This window comes from Aquila chrysaetos, chromosome 1, assembly GCF_900496995.4.
Source record: "Aquila chrysaetos chrysaetos chromosome 1, bAquChr1.4, whole genome shotgun sequence".
In the NCBI taxonomy this organism is placed as follows: domain Eukaryota; kingdom Metazoa; phylum Chordata; class Aves; order Accipitriformes; family Accipitridae; genus Aquila; species Aquila chrysaetos.
In genome coordinates this window covers 7,331,060-7,348,209 of record NC_044004.1, presented here as the reverse complement: position 1 = coordinate 7,348,209, position 17,150 = coordinate 7,331,060, and the positions used below count along the sequence as shown (strand labels likewise).

General features: G+C 44.1%; 1 protein-coding gene across 10 annotated transcripts in view; it reads left to right on the top strand.

Annotated features, from left to right (window-relative positions):
• CTBP1 (C-terminal binding protein 1) overlaps positions 1-17,150 on the top strand; it is a 244,656-nt gene that overhangs the window by 165,415 nt on the left and 62,091 nt on the right. For 2 of the 10 annotated variants that reach the window (XM_030016169.1, XM_030016163.1), the window contains exon 1: positions 6,651-6,756. The exons of 3 other annotated variants lie outside the window; for them this stretch is intronic. In XM_030016169.1, coding sequence (XP_029872029.1) covers positions 6,666-6,756 — 91 coding nt within the window. In that variant the 5' untranslated portion in view covers positions 6,651-6,665. Of the gene's footprint in view, positions 1-6,650; positions 6,757-8,890; positions 9,107-9,751; positions 9,780-9,867; positions 9,902-17,150 lie in introns of those variants that run through there. 5 more of the 10 variants (XM_030016255.2, XM_030016194.2, XM_030016186.2 and 2 more) reach the window with 5 other exon arrangements.

The following is a 17,150-nucleotide window of genomic DNA, read 5'->3' as shown; positions in this document are numbered from 1 at the left end:
CCAATAATCTTTAAATAATACCATCCTGTCATCATGCACAGTGCTGCCTTAGTCTGTAAGTCAGGGCATTTGGCAACAAAGATAAACTCAAGGGGAGCGTTTTCAATATACAGGAAGTTACCATCTCGCTGTGTAAGCTGGCACATAAACTGATGGTCCTTTAGGATTTGAATTGTATCTTAAGAGTCTTGCATAGGGATAAGGATTTCTTGCAGTTTACTTTTTAGCTATTGAGTTTTAAGTCTTAAGAATGAGAAGTAAAAAAGTTGCACAAGAGTCTTTATTTTGGTTTAGTAAAAGAAAAAAGATATACCTTCCAATAACTGCCTATAAAATGTTTGTTAGAAAAATATACACATATTAGGAGGGGTATAAAAATACTAGTATGTTGCTGGACATATGGAGGCAGAGAACATGAATTGTGTTTCTGTGGCCAATGGGATATGTGTTTTACGCATGAAACCTTGCTACTTTCTCCTTACTGTTCTAAAATCATCAACCATTCACTGTTATGGATTGCCTAGCCTGTATATTGTTCCATATGTTGTAAGTATGGAATTGATTTTCACTGCCTGTCTCTTTGCTACTGTTTTTCTCCACTCTAATTTTCCTGTTTTCTTAGAGCACAAAGGGCTGCTCATGGAGCTTATTATTATTTTTACATATTTAATAGGATGTTTTTCTTACTTTATTTACAAATTTCTGGATATACTACTTTTAAAATTAAATTAAAACAAGTTAAAAAAAAATCCAGTTAGAGCTTACACTTCTTATTATAGTCCATTAAATTCTCTAATAGGCAGTTTTTATTATGTTCAAACATATGCGTTCAGGTTTTTTGATGTGCAAATGTTTTCTGCTATTTGTTATAGCTTCTGTGCAAAGTGTGAGTTACTGAAGGTACCTGAAGTGCTTGGCCGATGGTGTACAGATGCTGACTACTGTTACGGTGTAGCATTACCAGATTTTAATTGTATGTGGATGTGATCAGTCAGTGAAAGTCAAGGTGCTGCCAGGGAGATGTTTGTCTCAGGAGCTGGTGTGATGATTCACTAGAGGTCACTTTTTGCTCACGAATGAACCATTCTCTTATCTTAGCACTAGGTGATAGTGGAGTGCTGGTAGTGCAGTATTTCATGAGGGTACAAAGCAGTGTTCAATCTGGAAGAAGATGAAATTCAAGACTGATAACTTGTAATCATCCCAAGCAAATTAGACAAAGCAGAGAGTTCGTTTCAATGTCATAAATGTATGTAATCCCAGTACGTGGTTGTGCTCAAGGTCCTTGACAGCAAATGGACATTTTCACGTAACAGACATTGTTCTGCTTTTGGCATCCTTTAGTGTCCTTGCTTGTTTTTCAGTTTGGTGAGCCTCGTGGTTAGTTTGAGAGAAAAGTCTCTAGATAAACGCTTAGTGATATGTTGCTTTGATTTCATACCTACCTTTATTTTTCCTGAGGGGGTCTGCAGTTTTGTGGTATGTGTTTCAAACAAGGAAGTATGATGTTCTCTGTGCCACCTAGTGAATGAATGACATTTCTAAGTGTGAATATAATTGTTTGGGAACTTTAAAATTATCTCCAATACAACTATAGCTTTTTTTCCTGGCTACTTGTGCAACTTTGAGAAAAATAAGATGCCAAGTATGTTATAAGGGAACTAAAGAGGAGGTAGAGGGTAATAGACTGCAAATTACATGGCAGCACAGAGACCACAGAGCACTAACTTACTGCCAGTCCAAACTGGTGTGACCATACAGCATCTCCTAGAGATGCCCCTACTGCTGCTTTAGCATGGTGCCAGACCCAAAATAATTAATCCCACTTCTGAGCAGATAATCACCTCGCATTTGAAGTAACACTGGCAAATCTGAACTGCTTACGGCTTCAGAGCTAGAGCAGAGATCAAGCCTCCAACCTGAGCATCTCTCTCCTTTCTTCTGAAAGTGGCATAGGCAGTGGCCTGCCCTTGAATCCGTGTAGGCGAAGGTACACCTTGCACATCACTTTTGAATTAGATTTTCTGCATCCGTTGAGTTTCTCAGCAGACTGTCCTAAGACTGAAGACATACCCACAACAGCAAGTTCACTCAGGACATCCACTGGTTCTGCTTATGCCACTGGATGGTTAATTATTATCCATATTACCTGTGAAATTACTACCACCAAACAGGTTATTGAATCTACTACAAACTTGCAGGTTTTGATCCCTTCAGTTGGCTTTAATATGTATGTCTCTCTCTTTGCATACAGAATGCAGCATCACAAAGAGTATCTGTTTTTCATTATAATTTTAAAGAGACAATCAGATGTCATAACTATTCTGTACAGATCTGAGCCTACTGCCCTTAATCATACAGAAAAGAATACATGACCAGGCCCAGACTGATTTAAAACTTGAGAAGTAAATTACTGCTCAATAGTAGCTTGCTGCAATCCAGTTCTGTAAAGGTGAATGCAGAATGTTGTTGTGCTAGTTTGTTATGTTGAAAGTATATTGTATTATAATTTCAAATGAAATTTTTAGTGTAATACATTCTTTCCAAATGCCTTCTTTAACACCTTGGGAAGACAGCTGGATCAATGGTCTCGCTCATCTATTGAGGGGCTATCCACTGCCCACATAATTTTGGTACTAGCTAAAGTTAAATTTTTAAGGACTTCATCAGTAGTAGGAACCTCAGAATAGTATCTCTGCAACTTACAGAGTTTGAATGAGCTCCAGGATTTCAGACAGGTGAGAAGGAGAAAATCTTCCCCTGGGTTACTAACCCACTTTTTGTTCTTTCATGTTAATTGGCTGTTCGTTCCTGGGAACACAGATTGCATTGCTTCTCCTTTACCTCATCCAATGTCAAATCCCCAAAGAAGCCCTGCCAGCGCAGAAGGGAGTGAGCCATATGGGGCAGGTTGCAGTTGTTCCTTCAGGTCTGGATTTATTCCACTGTGAACAGATGGACAATGGCTGACATCCACTAATGGTTCTCGATAGGTTTCTTCTGCTGTTCATCTCTATCTTCTTTTTCTCTTCAGCCAGAACACAGACTTTCCTGGAAATGGTCTGTTAACTCCTCCTGCCTAGATGGAAAACGATACCTCTCATTTCACGATAACCTGAAAATGCAGAGGATTTAATTCCACCCTGGTTCTTGTGTTTTTAGCACTTGTATGAACAGGGTGAGATCAAGAAGAAAATCCCTTAGTCACTTAATACAGATAACATCAGAGGAGAGAGGGTTTTTGTGTTCACTGGTTTGAAGGGAATTTATTCTTCCATTCATTCAGCGCACTGCAAGCTTTTTCACTTTTGTATGGCTGTTATTTCCAGCATAGAGCTAGTATTGCCATTCCATTCTGAGAAAGGAGCAATGCGCATTTGGCATTTCAAAAATGACTTTGAATGTTTGACACAGCTGAACTTCTTGTTCATTAAGTGGAACTTTAATCTACGACTTTGATCCCTCAGCAAACCTTCTTTTTTACAGTAGATGAAGGTCATCTATTTTATTTCATGCTTGTGATGACCACCATTTCTTAAAGATGAAGTGTTTCTCTTTTGTCAATTATTCTTTTTTCCATTTTCCCCTCAGAACCTGCTGAAAATGTTTCTCCAATATGGCCTTTCTCTTTCACATCAACCAGAAAGCATTAACTTCCTACAGTGGGAAGTTTCACACAGAGGAAGTTATACATAAAAAAAGCAGCTGTAATTAAAATATGCAACTGCAAAATGAAAGTAGACTGATCTCTATGTGTGTGTTTTATGAACAAATGCTTTTCAGGATCTGAGCAAAAGAATTAAGGAAAGATTTAAATCCAAACAAAGTCTTCTTTCCAGATTTTAAATAAATTGTATTGACTTATTTTGATTACACATTTTAAAGATCTATTTTTAGGATAAAGTGTAAGTGTTGGGCCTGCTTTATCCAACCATTCTTTTCTTCTGACATAAATCCCTTTTAGGATCTCCTAATAGCATCTGCAAGATTTACTGTTCACAAAAGTTAAGATATTCCCTTGAAATGTAATCTTACATTTTGATTAAAAAATGCACAAAGCTTTTAAAATTATGATTTTACAATGAATGACGCATATTTGATAATGAAGCAAAACATGCATGAAAGAGCCAGCATGCACAGCTATGACAAACTAAAGAAAATCTGTAAGTACACAATCTCAGTATCTAGATGTAAGAATATTGTCAAACCTCATTATTCACTTTAGAGAGCATTCAACATGCATCTTGGCTCGTTGCTTAGACGATACAACAGTAAAACTTCCTCTTTCAGTATCTTCAAAGTCACATCTGCTAAAGATATCGTACCCTAATGTATCTAATTTGTGAAAGCCCAAGGTCATGCCCTTATGATTAGACATTCTGAGGGGAATAAAACTTGTACTTAAATTATACATATGGCTGTTAACAGATACACTTAAAACAATGTATTTACTCTTCAGCACATGTGCTCCTCCAGCTGACTCTTAAGAAGCCAAGAAACAGTTTGGGGGCTTTGAAAAATGCTGTAATTCTTAGTGCAAAACACAGAAGACACTCAGCTGTGTAACATTACTGTTAAAAAAAAAAAAAAAGTTGCAGTGACAGCAGTGCCAAAATGTGATAAAAGGATGGGGATTGTTATGTTTTGTGGAAGATTTAGTTATATTGTACAAGTCATAGTCCAAAAGATTTGAAGGTGACAATGTTTGGTGACCCAGAGGCGAGCTGGAGAACATAGGAAATAAAACGGATGGGGGCAGCGGAAGGCTTGACTGGAGTCAGCTGGTCTGTGCCTGGGTTTTTCTCATGTCCAGTCTAAAACCAGGCCACTGGAAGCCGTGTAGGGGAGGAGGACTGAACTCTGGGTGAAAGCGAGCTTGACTTTCTTAAACAGAAAGAGCATTGCACTGTGTTCTGAAGGAAGACTTCAATCACTCTTGGGTTACTTTGTTTTCTTTTCCATCCCAGAGTCTTCATAGTTTATTCTCTGGAGCAGGTGCCTGGTGGCAGCTGTCAAAGAGCAGGGTGGAGAGACCTTTCGATTGGGGAGACAGGGTCAGATAACCTCTCTCCTTCAGCAGGTGCAAATCGGCTTTCCGCTACTGAAAGGAACACAGTTGGTCCAGTTACAATCAGCTGAGGATCCAGCCCTTGACGTTTTCCCAGGAAACATGAATTTGTGATGCGTGTGTGCGCGCGCGCCAGGAGGGAAATAAGTCCGGCATTACCTACAGTACGTGTATTTGTTAAGTCTGTGTACAATCAGAAAGGAAAAAGAGCAAGCATATGAATCCCTTCATGAAGTAGCGTAGAGAATACCAAACTGCAGTATTAATAACCTCCTGTTATTGAATACTCCATCTGTTCATCATGCCAACTTATCCTCACTTAGAGCACTCCCCTTGTCATAATATTTTGTACCACACTCCCCTCCCTCCTCGAAGCAGCAGTTCCAGTTTAGAACTAAACATTTGCCCAGTCATGTAACCCCACCGAGGAAATGGTCTCATTGCCTGTAAGTGTTTATCTTTCTCCATAAAAAAATGTAACTGAACCCTTAACTTCATTTCTGAATTTTCATTTTCTGCTATTAATTTTTCCTGGAGATATGTCCATATCCATATTGGTATTCACAGATATTTCACTTGCGGTTTAAGTATGTTCTACTCCTAATGCTCATTCCTGCTGATGGTTTGCCACATGGCAACTTAAGTAGTGCAAAAAAAAAAAAATCATGATTTTCTTCTTACAGCTTTGATATGTATATATTTTTATATTTGCTAACATCTATAAATGGCAATAAAGTGGTTAACCACTTTAAAGTGATTAAAACCAAATTTGTTTATTTATACAAACCCCACATGAGGCGCTTGGCTAGATGCTGCCCTAGTGATGCACAGTGAGAATCTACAGAAACTGTTGTTTGAGGGATGCCTGAGACGTCTATAGGGAGCCACAAAAGGCTTTCCCATGAATACAGGAGGAAAATGAAGAAAGTCAGGGGCTGCATAAACTTGTCCTGGGAGTTACCTCCCGATCCTGCTGGATAACCCTGTGAAATGGACACTACCTGGAGAATGATGGGGAAAAACAAGTTATTAGGGAGCTGGAGCCAAGTTGCTAAAGGCTGCCTATAAGCTAAAATCCTTTACTTGTGCCCCAGATGGATTCCTGAAACACAACTTGGGAGGCTGAAGCCACCCTTTATAACCTTTGGGTTCAGATACTCCCCTCTCAAACAAACCAACCAACCCCCCCGAACCCCCAGGAAAATCTACAGCCTGTGCATATGGAAACACAGAGGAGATGATCCGCTCCTAGTATCGGGCGTGTCACTTAACGAAGTGAATTACTAGTGAATGCTGCCCAGGAGTCCCTATAACTATTTCTATTAGCTACCTCTGATAATACCCGTCACCGCGGGTATCCTAAGTGTTGCAGACCAATCCTGCACAATCCAAAAAGAAAAAAAACTCCAAAATCTTCGTGTCTACCCCCTCCCTTTCTGTACGCTAGTTTTGAAAAATCACCCACGGCCGGTCCGGGAGTTCAGTCGGCAGAATTAACTCTCGGATCATCCCGCTACACGATTAAAAACGCCTTGAGAGGAGGTACCGAAACTTGGCGCGGGGAGCTGGGCATGGCGTGAGGCGGCGGCACGGAGGGATGTTCGCCGAGCCCGCTCCCCCTCACCGCGGGCACCCCCGACTCCTCCGGGGCCCGGCTTGGCGGCCCGCTTGCCCTCGCCTCCAAGTTGGTAAGAGCTTTGCCATTTCTCTCCTCCTGAGGAGAATCGGCGCTTGTATCTTAATTTTACCAGAGCCTGACCTCTCGTGTCCCGTCGTCCCCCCCCCCGGCCCTCAGTTGTTATCTGAGGGGGCGGCGGGTCCCCGCGCACCCCTGAGGTGTTGCCGTGGCAGCGCGGGCTTTGGGGCCCTTTGCGGCGTAACCGCTGACAGAAACCCAGCGTTTTAGTTCTAGAAAAAAAAAAAAAAAAAAGCAAAAGATGGGGTTTTCGTTTAGCCGGGCTCGTCTGTGGGGAGGGGACGGAACGAGCGAAAACACCCTGTCATCTGCTTCCCGGCCGCGGATCCGAGGAGGAGCGGGGCGGCTACGCGAGAGGAGTAAAAGTTTCTCAGATGGTGGGACCCGGAGCTCCCGGTGCTGCGGACAGGAGAGGAGAAACCGGGGGGAAAGACGGCGGCGCGGGGCCATGGCGGCGCTGCGGGCCTCCGCCACCCTCACCCCCCCCTCCCTCATCGCCCGGGCGGGGCGGGGCGGGGCCGCCGTCAGCTGACCCAGCCGGCCGCGGGGGCGCCGCGTCGACTTTGGTTTTCGTCCGCCGCCGCCGCCGCCACCGCTGCTTCGGCGGTGAGGCGAATGGCGGGCTCGGGGGGGAGACACACACCCCCTCCCCCGTGTGTGGTGGCAGGGAGCGGGGAAAAAAGGGGGTCGCCGGGGTTTGGGCGCTGGCGATAACACCTGGTTTTGACCCAAATCTCGGTTTCGGTTCCGCTCGGGGCAGCGCAAAGGCGAAATGCTGCGTTTCTGTCCGTCCCCCTCGTCAGTGGAAGCAGGCGTTATCCCGCCCGAGGGGGTGAGAGGGGCGCGGGGCTGCGTGTGGAGGCCGGGTTGCGCAGCGGGGACACCGGTGGCCCGTGGGGCTTCTGACCCCGGGGGGGGGGCTTCAGCACAGCCGCCGGTTTTCGGGTGCATCGAAACCTGGCCTTTCTTGTCCCCAAAAAGGCGCCGGTTGGCTCCAGCAGCCGTTTCTGAGGATCGACCCCGCGCTGGAGTGACGTTTTGTTAATTATGCCCCCACGCAGGATGGTGCGAGCAGCTTAAATACGGTCAATAAATTGTGATTAATTTGGTGCCACCGGACGGTATTGTTACAGTAGAATTTGGTCCTTTTTGTAGTCTGGCGGGGCTTTCCAGGGCAGCAGATCCAGGTGTTCATCCTGAGGAGCTCTGTGTGGGAACCGGACACCTGAGGTGTTACAGGGGAGTTTCAACGAGGAATAACTTACTAATAAAATGGTGTTTTCGCATTTAGGGACCGAGGGTGAGGATTGAGGAGGGTCCGGCACCGATCGCCCAGCACGCTTTGGGCTTTATGGGAATGTGCGGGGGACATCCCCAATGGGAAAAAATATCCGTATTTGGCCAATTTGCTGTTTTTCCTTTAAACCTGTCCCCACCGTTGGCGGTTCCGACCCCAGCCCTGCTGCTTTCCGGCTGGGACCATGGGGACAGTTTTGGGCCTCGAGTGTGGCACGGGGGCTCCGAGGGCGGATCAGTGAGGCAGGAGGCAGCAAACCTCGCTTACACTCGCTAAGAGCAAAATTGGATCGTTCTGGGGTTTTGGTTTTTTTTTTTTTTTTCCATCCCTGTTAATTTATAAGCGGGAAAAGCCTCAGCTGAATCACAAAAAATAAAGAAACAGCAGAAGTGCCGACGTTTTGGGATGCCGGGGAGGGCGTCGAACGCAGCTAGCGCTAACTTTGTTGAAGTTTAAACAAAAAAAACCCCAACAAAACTGAACCCAAAGTAGCTACGTTAAGCCCTAAAAGCAGTTCAAGGTTTCGGTGCACGCTTTTTTCTCGCACCACAAACCGTACGCCGGCGAACGGAGGGTGAGGCCCTAGGCCCGCTTAGCGCCCGCCCCTCTCTCTTTCTATCTTCGGTGCCTACCTAGAACCAGGAGATCGAGCCGGGGCGCGAAAGCCCCGCCCGCGGCGGCGGCGGAGGCAGCGGCCTCCCCCCCCCTCCTTCCCCCCCCCCCCCCATTCCCCCTTCCCCACCCCAGGCCCCTCGGCGGGCGGCGCGCGTGCGCGCGGCCGGGGGCGGGGGCGCGCAGGGGCGGGCGGGGGCGCGCAGGGGCGGGCGGGCGCGCGGCCGCGCGCGCGCGCCGAGGCGCCTCACTTCAGGGGCGCCCACGGAGTAGCCGCCATATGCCGCGGCGGCGGCGGCGGGTTGTATTTTTATTGCCAGCCTCGCCGTCGCGGAGCTCCGGCGGTGCCCCCCCGGCCTCCTCCCCGCGGCGAGCGCGGACGTAGCGTTTCAAATGGGAAGTTCTCACTTACTAAACAAGGGCTTGCCTCTAGGTAACGATCTCGCCTCGCGTCGCGTCGTAGCCGGCCTGGTCGCGGCGGTGGGGGACCGGGGGTGGGGGTGGCGGCGGTGGCGGTGGTGGTGGTGGTGGGCTGTGTGGTGGTGAGGCTGGGGGGGGGGGGGAAGGCGATCGGCCCCCGCCGCCACCGCGCTTTGTGTGCTCGTCACCGCCGCTCCCGGCCCCTCCGAGCACCCCCCCCCCCCTTCCCCGGCCGCCGGCGGGGAGCGGGGCTCCCCTGACGGCCGCATCGCCGGCGCAACTTTGCCTGGTGGCCGCTGGCGGTAGCTGGGGTATTTGAATCAAGAAAATAAACAGAAATAAAAATTAAAGGCGGGCGAGGCGCAGTCAGGGGACTGGAGAGTCGGCTGCGGGTATAATTCATCCTTCAATAAAAAAGTCCAACGGCGCTAAAACTGCATCCAGAATGTTAATTTGGGGTGGGTTCACCCCCCCCACCCCGGTCCCGTTCGCTCTTGGGTTGAGCGGTGCCCTGGCTTTTAACTGCAGAGAAATGCTGGTAAAGTGCCACTGAGAAAAAAAAAGCCGTGCTAATATTTCAATAAACAGGAAGTTTAAAAGCGGCATTTTATTGCTGTAAAAAGTGCTTAAGGCCTGGCTGTTGAAATGATTTTGCTAAATCTGCGGACGGGTTATGTATCTGAGAGGTAAGGCTCTCCTCCGTAAATCTGAATTTCTCTTTTTCTTTCTCTCCTCTTCCCTTTTTTTTTTTTTTTTTTTAAAAACATGTGCTAGCAAATGCATTTATGGATTGCTGCTGGTTTTTAAGGTAACATGAATAATATGTATGGGGTGATGTTACAGATATGCCTCCAGAATTGCTTGGCATAAATTACCATGTTAATCTGAAGGTGATTTTTTTTTTTTTCCTTCCCCCAGACATAAGGAGACAGAATGTCGATTCTGTTTATAAACATTATCATTTTGTAAGCAAATGATACCAAAAGAAGGCTACAGAGCAGAGAATAAGCTTGTTTACTGTGTAGATGCGAGTCAGTCTGTTATGCTGCTTTGTTTTCCTCTAAAAAATTAAATTCAAAAGTCAGGATTTCAGTCATAGTACCGATCTGGACAGAATCATGGTAGAAAACGCTGTTATCGGCCATGGTTTTCAAAATTTCACCTGTTGTAACTTAAATTAAACATTTTAACGTCACCTTATATTTTAATAACTGTTGTCCTTATCGGGAAGAATGTTTGCTTTTAGGCCATGATGGAGCAGCTAAAGATAATCATCCCCTTAGCCTCATTGAAAATAATGAGGCCTAATAAACTGAAGTGAATGTGTACTTTTTTTCCTAGTGAATTAGAACTATTATATTTGCGATGTACATACATGTTTCAAGTGCATCGCACTGATTCCTTCTCCTGGCTCTTAGAAGATGTAAAGATTCTTATTTAGCATTCGAGCCCGTTGGCAAGTAGCCTGATGCCCTTATTAAAATATTTTAAATCTCATTATTGTATCCCATTAGGAAGGGAACAAGAAAGTACTAAGAAAAATAAAATACATTTAAATAATTTCAGTTGTAGATTGAAATCCCATTGAGTATCACTTAAAAAATCTATATCTTTTATAAATAGAAAAGGTTAAAAAGCTCACTATAGACTATGCCAGTAGAAAGATAATTGTCCAGTGCATCTCTTTGTTCAGTGTTCTTATCTGTTTTATCTATTTTTAACTGTGCGTTGGTGAAACAGGCATGTAAAATTAGCAGCCCAAACTGCTAACTTTAGTATGTTTTGTAACGTTGCTCTTTATTGACCCCCAAAGGCAGCAAGATTTCAATATTGGAAATCCTTAACGTTTGACAAATAATATCCTCTTTGCTTTATTATTATGTCAACCACCCTGAGAGTAAGCAAGTGACAAAACAATTTGTCCGCTTGCGGTTTGCTAGTATATTTCAAACCAAAATGAAACAAACAACCCTCTCCCCCGAACCTGCCACAGTTTTGCAGTCTGAACAAGGAATAGATGTTTATGAGGTAGCTGCAATTCATAAATAGATGAGAGAAATTGAGGGACTTAAAACTGTTCCCTCATTTTTGTCATTGTTAATGTAAAATAATACTTGGGATGTGAATGGAGTTTCTCTGCGTTTGATAGCGTTAAGGGCATAAATTGGTGCAGAGTCAGTGGTGTGTTCTGTGTCCTTGTCCTTCTGTAAACACCCACAGCCCCCACATAGTGTAGATCCAGTATTTCTCCATTAAGGGGTATGTTATTTCCTTACTGAATTGGCAAATAAAATAGTAACAATCCTGAGAGTTGCTGTAGTCATGCTCATTGGAAGAGTTTAGTCAATGAAACTACTATTTTGAAATGAAACTACTACAGTCACCTTTGAATTTTTCAGTTCAGTGTTGTCATACATAGTTAAGGAGTAGCTGGAGCATGCAGCTTTTGAGCGCACAGTATGCTACATGTAAAAAGCTCATCATCATAAATATTGTATACGCTATGATACTTTATCATAATGTGGAGTTCCTGATAGCGTGACAAAACAAATTACAAGTGCCCTTACGTTTGTCAGTTTGGTTAGCTCTTGACTTGTCCTTCTGTATCATAAAGATAAATAGCATCTGCCCTTTGTTAAAAATGTGCGATGCTTCAATTTACTAATCTCTCTGTTTCTAAGAATTAGCGTTTTATTTACAATGTAAACGGAGCAGTCACAGTACTTAGCTGAAAGTGTGATCCGAGAGATTAGGATTGGGCTGGATACTGTGAAGTGTTACCATACAGATACGGTAGTGCACTTGCCAACATTTTGAAACCTAAAGTCAATCCCTCCTTATCAAATAAGAACATTTACTGCAGATTGGTGACTAGGCTGGGTAGTCCCTTTTGGGGAGAAAACTGACATTACACCAAAGTAGCTGTTTACGTTGACGCAGTAAGAAGGAAGAAAAAAAAATTTTAAAAAGCTTATTTTACAAGAAAATAGTTTGAACGGCGATAAGTGTATGGAAAGGCACGGATTTAAATGTCTTTTAAGTAAAGACGCTGAGAAGCAACATGATCTTTAATTTGCTTCTATGAAATATAACACTTACTCGAAACCATGCAAATATTTTTGGACTACGATTGCTTGTTGCCATTTTGTCTTTCCTTACCTACCATGCATTTGTAGTGACTATGTTTCTTGAAGCTTATCTGGAGAGGTTGGCTACTTGTGTGTTAGAGACCTGCCTTTAAGAGTAATATTTGGGTTTTCGCCTCCCAAGCCAGCTGGGAACATTGATGAGGTGATACTCTCCAGCATGTGTCAAGCTTTCAGATCCCATAGCAGTTGGCAGTATAGCAACATAGCAGCCTCATCTGAGGCTCCCTAACCTTCTGGCCCCATAATTATTTATTTAGTGAGAGAGCAGAGATGGAGTTACACTTTTAATACGTGTCCTAAAATTGAAGGTGAGGATAAAAGTTGTAGTACATAGCCCTTTAGCCTTAGTTCCTCTGCCACACGTGCTTTCTCACTCCCAGACAGCGTAGCAATGGATTTACAGTTTGGGAAGACAGAAGTTCCCAGCTGTGTTTTTGGGTCTCTTTCTCCTCCGCTGCCTTGAGAGCAAAGATGATGATTCATTTTAATCTATGTATTGATTGGGAAAAGATGGCAAACATGCATTACAAATAAATCTAAAATTAACATTTCCTGCTGAAATACAACCCCTTGCTCCCTCACCAGTATTCCTCTGGGAGAACTGGAGAAGTGCAGCAGCGCTTCCGGTTGTGGTGGGCGTTTTAGGATCTCTGAGCTGTGATTACGATAGGATCCTTTCCAAGGCACAGTAATCCTCAGCCCGTCTCCCCAAATGATTAACGTGCTCAGAAGGGTTTTGGGAATCTGGCGGCATCAAAGCATTGTCTGGCTGAAACTGATGTACGACCTTAAGCGGCGGTATTGCGGGGAGGGGGAAGCGGTGTAAGTATTTCAAATTGTTTATGATGTGAAAAAGGGTGCCGTGAGTCCCTGGATTAGACTTTTTTTAGGCGCTTGTGGGGCCCTATCCTTTGATGTTCAGCTTTGGTTTGATGGTTGAAATGAGTGAAAACTTCAAATCGTTTTTGAACCTGACCAGAGACCTAGCCGGTTCCTCGAGGAATACGAGACAGTCCCTGGCTTCGTCTCAGTTGTGCCGCCTCGTAGCTGCTATCTGCGGCCACGTCGGGGACGGGGAGTATCTGGAGCAGAGCGTGCCTCCGCCACACCCTCGGGCTCTGCCTGCCGCCAGCACCAGAGCCCGGCGGGAGCTGGCAGCGCTGCTCGCTTGGCTGGCAGAAGGACGGCTACCTGCACTGACGTCTTTACCTCTGTGGGTGCTGCAAAAGTAGAAGTCATGAAATAATGATTAAACCCCCCCTCACAACGTAAAATTAAACTCCAGATAAAAAGAAATCGCTCAAAAGAAACCTCTCCTGAACAATATCTGTATATTAGATGAATAGGTTAATTATTTTTTGATGTGCAAAACGTAACGTGTTTATGTTTGCTGCAGAAGAGCAAGAATTTAATTTTTGAGGAAGATGATTATAAATTAACTCGTCTCTTTTATGAAATATTTTTGTCATTTCATCTCAAACATATCGTGTTTCCTGTATTATTATTCCATTTACTAATTATCCAGTTTGTGTCTAATCAACATAATTGAAAATTGACATTGTTTGATTTTTTTTCTTTGAACTAAATGTTGCTAATGCTATAGCATGTTTCATGTTGGTGTTTATTTTGGATGACTGTTGCTCATCTCTGCATTTTCATCTTTTATTATACCTGCCTTTTTCAAGGGGCTTTTGGAGGAACTTCTTGCAGTGTACCTGCCAGGGTAGTCAGCCAGAAGGGATTCTCTAGAGAGAGCAGAAAAAGCTGGCCTCAGGGCTGGGGACAATTGTTCAGAGTAATTGTAAAGTTGAGGTTTTAATAGAAAGCTTTTATTTCTGTTACATATGCAGCCTTTGTAGCCTCAGTATTAAAACACGAGGTAATGTGATTATATAATTTTGCTTTACATTAGGTATTTTAAGGCATATTTTAATAGTTTGATTTACAGGTCACTGAATGTCCCTTATCCGTGCCCAAATCGCTTTCCATGAGTTGTGCCACCACCGGCAAAGTTACATAAGTCTGCAGTGAAAGTTGTTCATGCTTTCTGACTCTCTGTGTATGCCAGAACTCACCACATTACCCCTCCTCTCCTTTTAGTCTTTTTAGGGGAGCTCTGATGCCAACTCACAAAACAAGGAAGGAAGCAGAGAAACATCTCTTACTTGACTTGAGACACAATTCCAAAGTCACGTATGCAGTCCAAGTTTCTTATTGTTGGATGTGCACTAAGGGTCTTCCTCAAGAGCCCCAATATTTTTTGATAAGATGCCATCTTCTGCTGTTGTACATGGACACACCCCATGATAAAGAGTAGTGAGAGGTCCGTCCCAGCAGGGTATTCTGGAAGCTTTGCAATTAATTCTCACACTACCGTGTGGAACGTGATGAGCGTGTAACTGTTTTGCCGCCTTTTAAAGCAAGTGTTGCTTTTGCCCCCTTCAGTGCTTGGTTGAGACAGAAGCAACAAATGTCTGTAGTTGGGAAACTACGATGGGCAGCCCGGTGTTACGCACGTTTACCTAAATGTGCCTGGTCTTGTGCAGAAGGGATGTTGGCTCTCATCCACACTGGACAGTTGGAGCAGAGTTTAACCACAGGTAAAGTAGACAGTGGTTTAGGAAAGCTGAGTTCTAGGGGTAGCAAAAGAGGGTGGTCCTGCTGTTTATTTTGCTCCTGTCAGAGCCTCTGAAAGCCATGCTGACTGCTGTTGCTGCTGCCATGTGGCGGATTGTTCCCCTCTCCCACCCTCCAAACGTGATCAATAGGAATTTGCCCATGGCAGCTGTCTGATGACAGCAGGAATGGCAAATCCAACTCTCTAAGGCTCTCCCTGCTGCGTTCTTGTCGAGCTGTATTCCTTTCCTGTGGCAGGAGCATACACCCTGGACCATAAAGCCCTGTACCTGGCCAGGCAGAGGAATGGCCAATGTGCTGTCCTGCGTCACGCTTGGCCAGTGCACTGGCAAGTCAGAGCTCAGAAGAAAGCCAGGAGAGAAGCAGCACTGCAGGGTATTTTCATCATCTTCTACTACACATGCATTTTTTCACTCTGCAGGATGTCATCGTAGCCCCTGGGTGAGTCAGAAGTTGGGAGAATGAGCCAGAAAGGAGCTATACTAAGATGTGTGCTCTCCAGTCAGATTGGGCTGATCTGCAGGAGGATTTGCAGGAAGGGAGTGCTGCCCCAGGCAGCTGTTAGTCATACCCATAGTCAGCGAGAGGTGCTGCTAGGGGCTGACAGACAGTAATGTCTTTGCCCTTGGTGCAGATCCCAGTATCTTTAATTTATAATTGCAGAATTTCTGTTGGCTTCTGTGGGATTTTTACCTGAATATGGTTTTTCAGAATTAGCCCTCTATTTTAAGCCGAACTGTCCAAAATTACCATTGCTTCTTGCATATTTGCAGCATGGCACTCTGAATCCCATAAAGAAAATGTACGGCTTAGCAGAAACAGTGGTGTGGAGCACTTCATCAAAATTCCCAGATGAGTCAAATTTCATTAGATGGTTCCAGCCAGTTTGTCTCTTGCTGAGTGTGTAGCTTTAGTCTTTGCAGAGTCATGCAGGACAAAAGTGTTTAACAGAGATAACCACAAGCCAGTCTCCAAACTCTTAAACTGATACTTAAATATTTTTTCTCTTTAATGTGTTGTACCAGATATGTTAAACTGTTTATTTTCAACCAGATAATGAGCATTTTCACATTAGTGGTCTACCAGCCATCTTAATGCGTGTCTAGCGCTTCACTGAATAGTATTAATGTGTATCACAGCCTTTCTCATGTTGTTGATTTTCCCGTTCCTATAATCAGCATTACTGAGAAGTGATCTTCAGTAATTCAGTGTTCTATGTGTACGTTCCCATGCTGACCGGAACTGGCTAGCTAAGTTTTTCTCTATCTTAATATACTATTTCTTGACTAAGAAAGGTCATTAAGGTACTGACCAAAGCCACTGCAGCATTTTAGGTTTTGGTTTGCGTCCTCACCAAATTCTCTCTCTCCTGCATGCTAAAAGTCTACCTCTGCTAGTTGTGCTCCTTTCCTAGGCTGCCTTGTGCCAGGATTACTGCCTTTCATTTCTGCTGCCAGCTTTTGGTGTGGGAAGTCTTGTTCATTTTGGTTTGTTTGCTTTAGCTCTCAGCATCCTTTAAGATGAAAAAATGCAATATCAATTTTCAGTACTTCTATAAACCAGTTACTTGCACCTAAAGGACCTACTACCTTCACCCTCAATCAAGATTTGTAGTTAATACTGCAGTCACTTTATTCCTTGGTTCTGTCAAATTTTCGTTGATTTTTCAGCTCCTGCGAGACTGTCAAAGCCTGTTTGAATTGTGTTGAATTTGCAGATAGTTCTTAATGTGGAATCTTTTCTTGTTATCCTAAAACTAAAGCAGCTTCCTACATCTGCTCTGTTTGAGATTCGTGGTCAGCAGTTTAGCCACCAAAGCACTACTCCTTTGTGAACTTTGAACTCAGCACAACCAGACAGCAGATTTTTATTTTTTATTTTTACAAGCAAAAGCAACATCTAAGAAAATAACCTTTTATCTGTGTAGACCTAGATGTATTTTAGCCATGCCAGTCTAGATAAAAAGAATGTCTTGCATTTTTTAAAAGCTTGTGGGAGGAGGCTCACAATAGAGGCTCCATTGTACTGTTAGTACTGAGCGTACAGGAAATCACAAATTAGCTATGACGAGAGTATTGCAGGGGAGTTTTAAGTTTACTTAATTCCCATAGTATTGTATGGTTTTGAAAGGGTTTCACAATACATTGCCTTTCGGGTTTGGTTGTGTATGTTGTTTGTATTTGGCATTCCTCTGTTCGAGGCTTTCTCTTACCATGCCTTTGTTCATGTTTTGAATCCTTGAATCCGGATGACTTTCTTTCTTACTGTAAA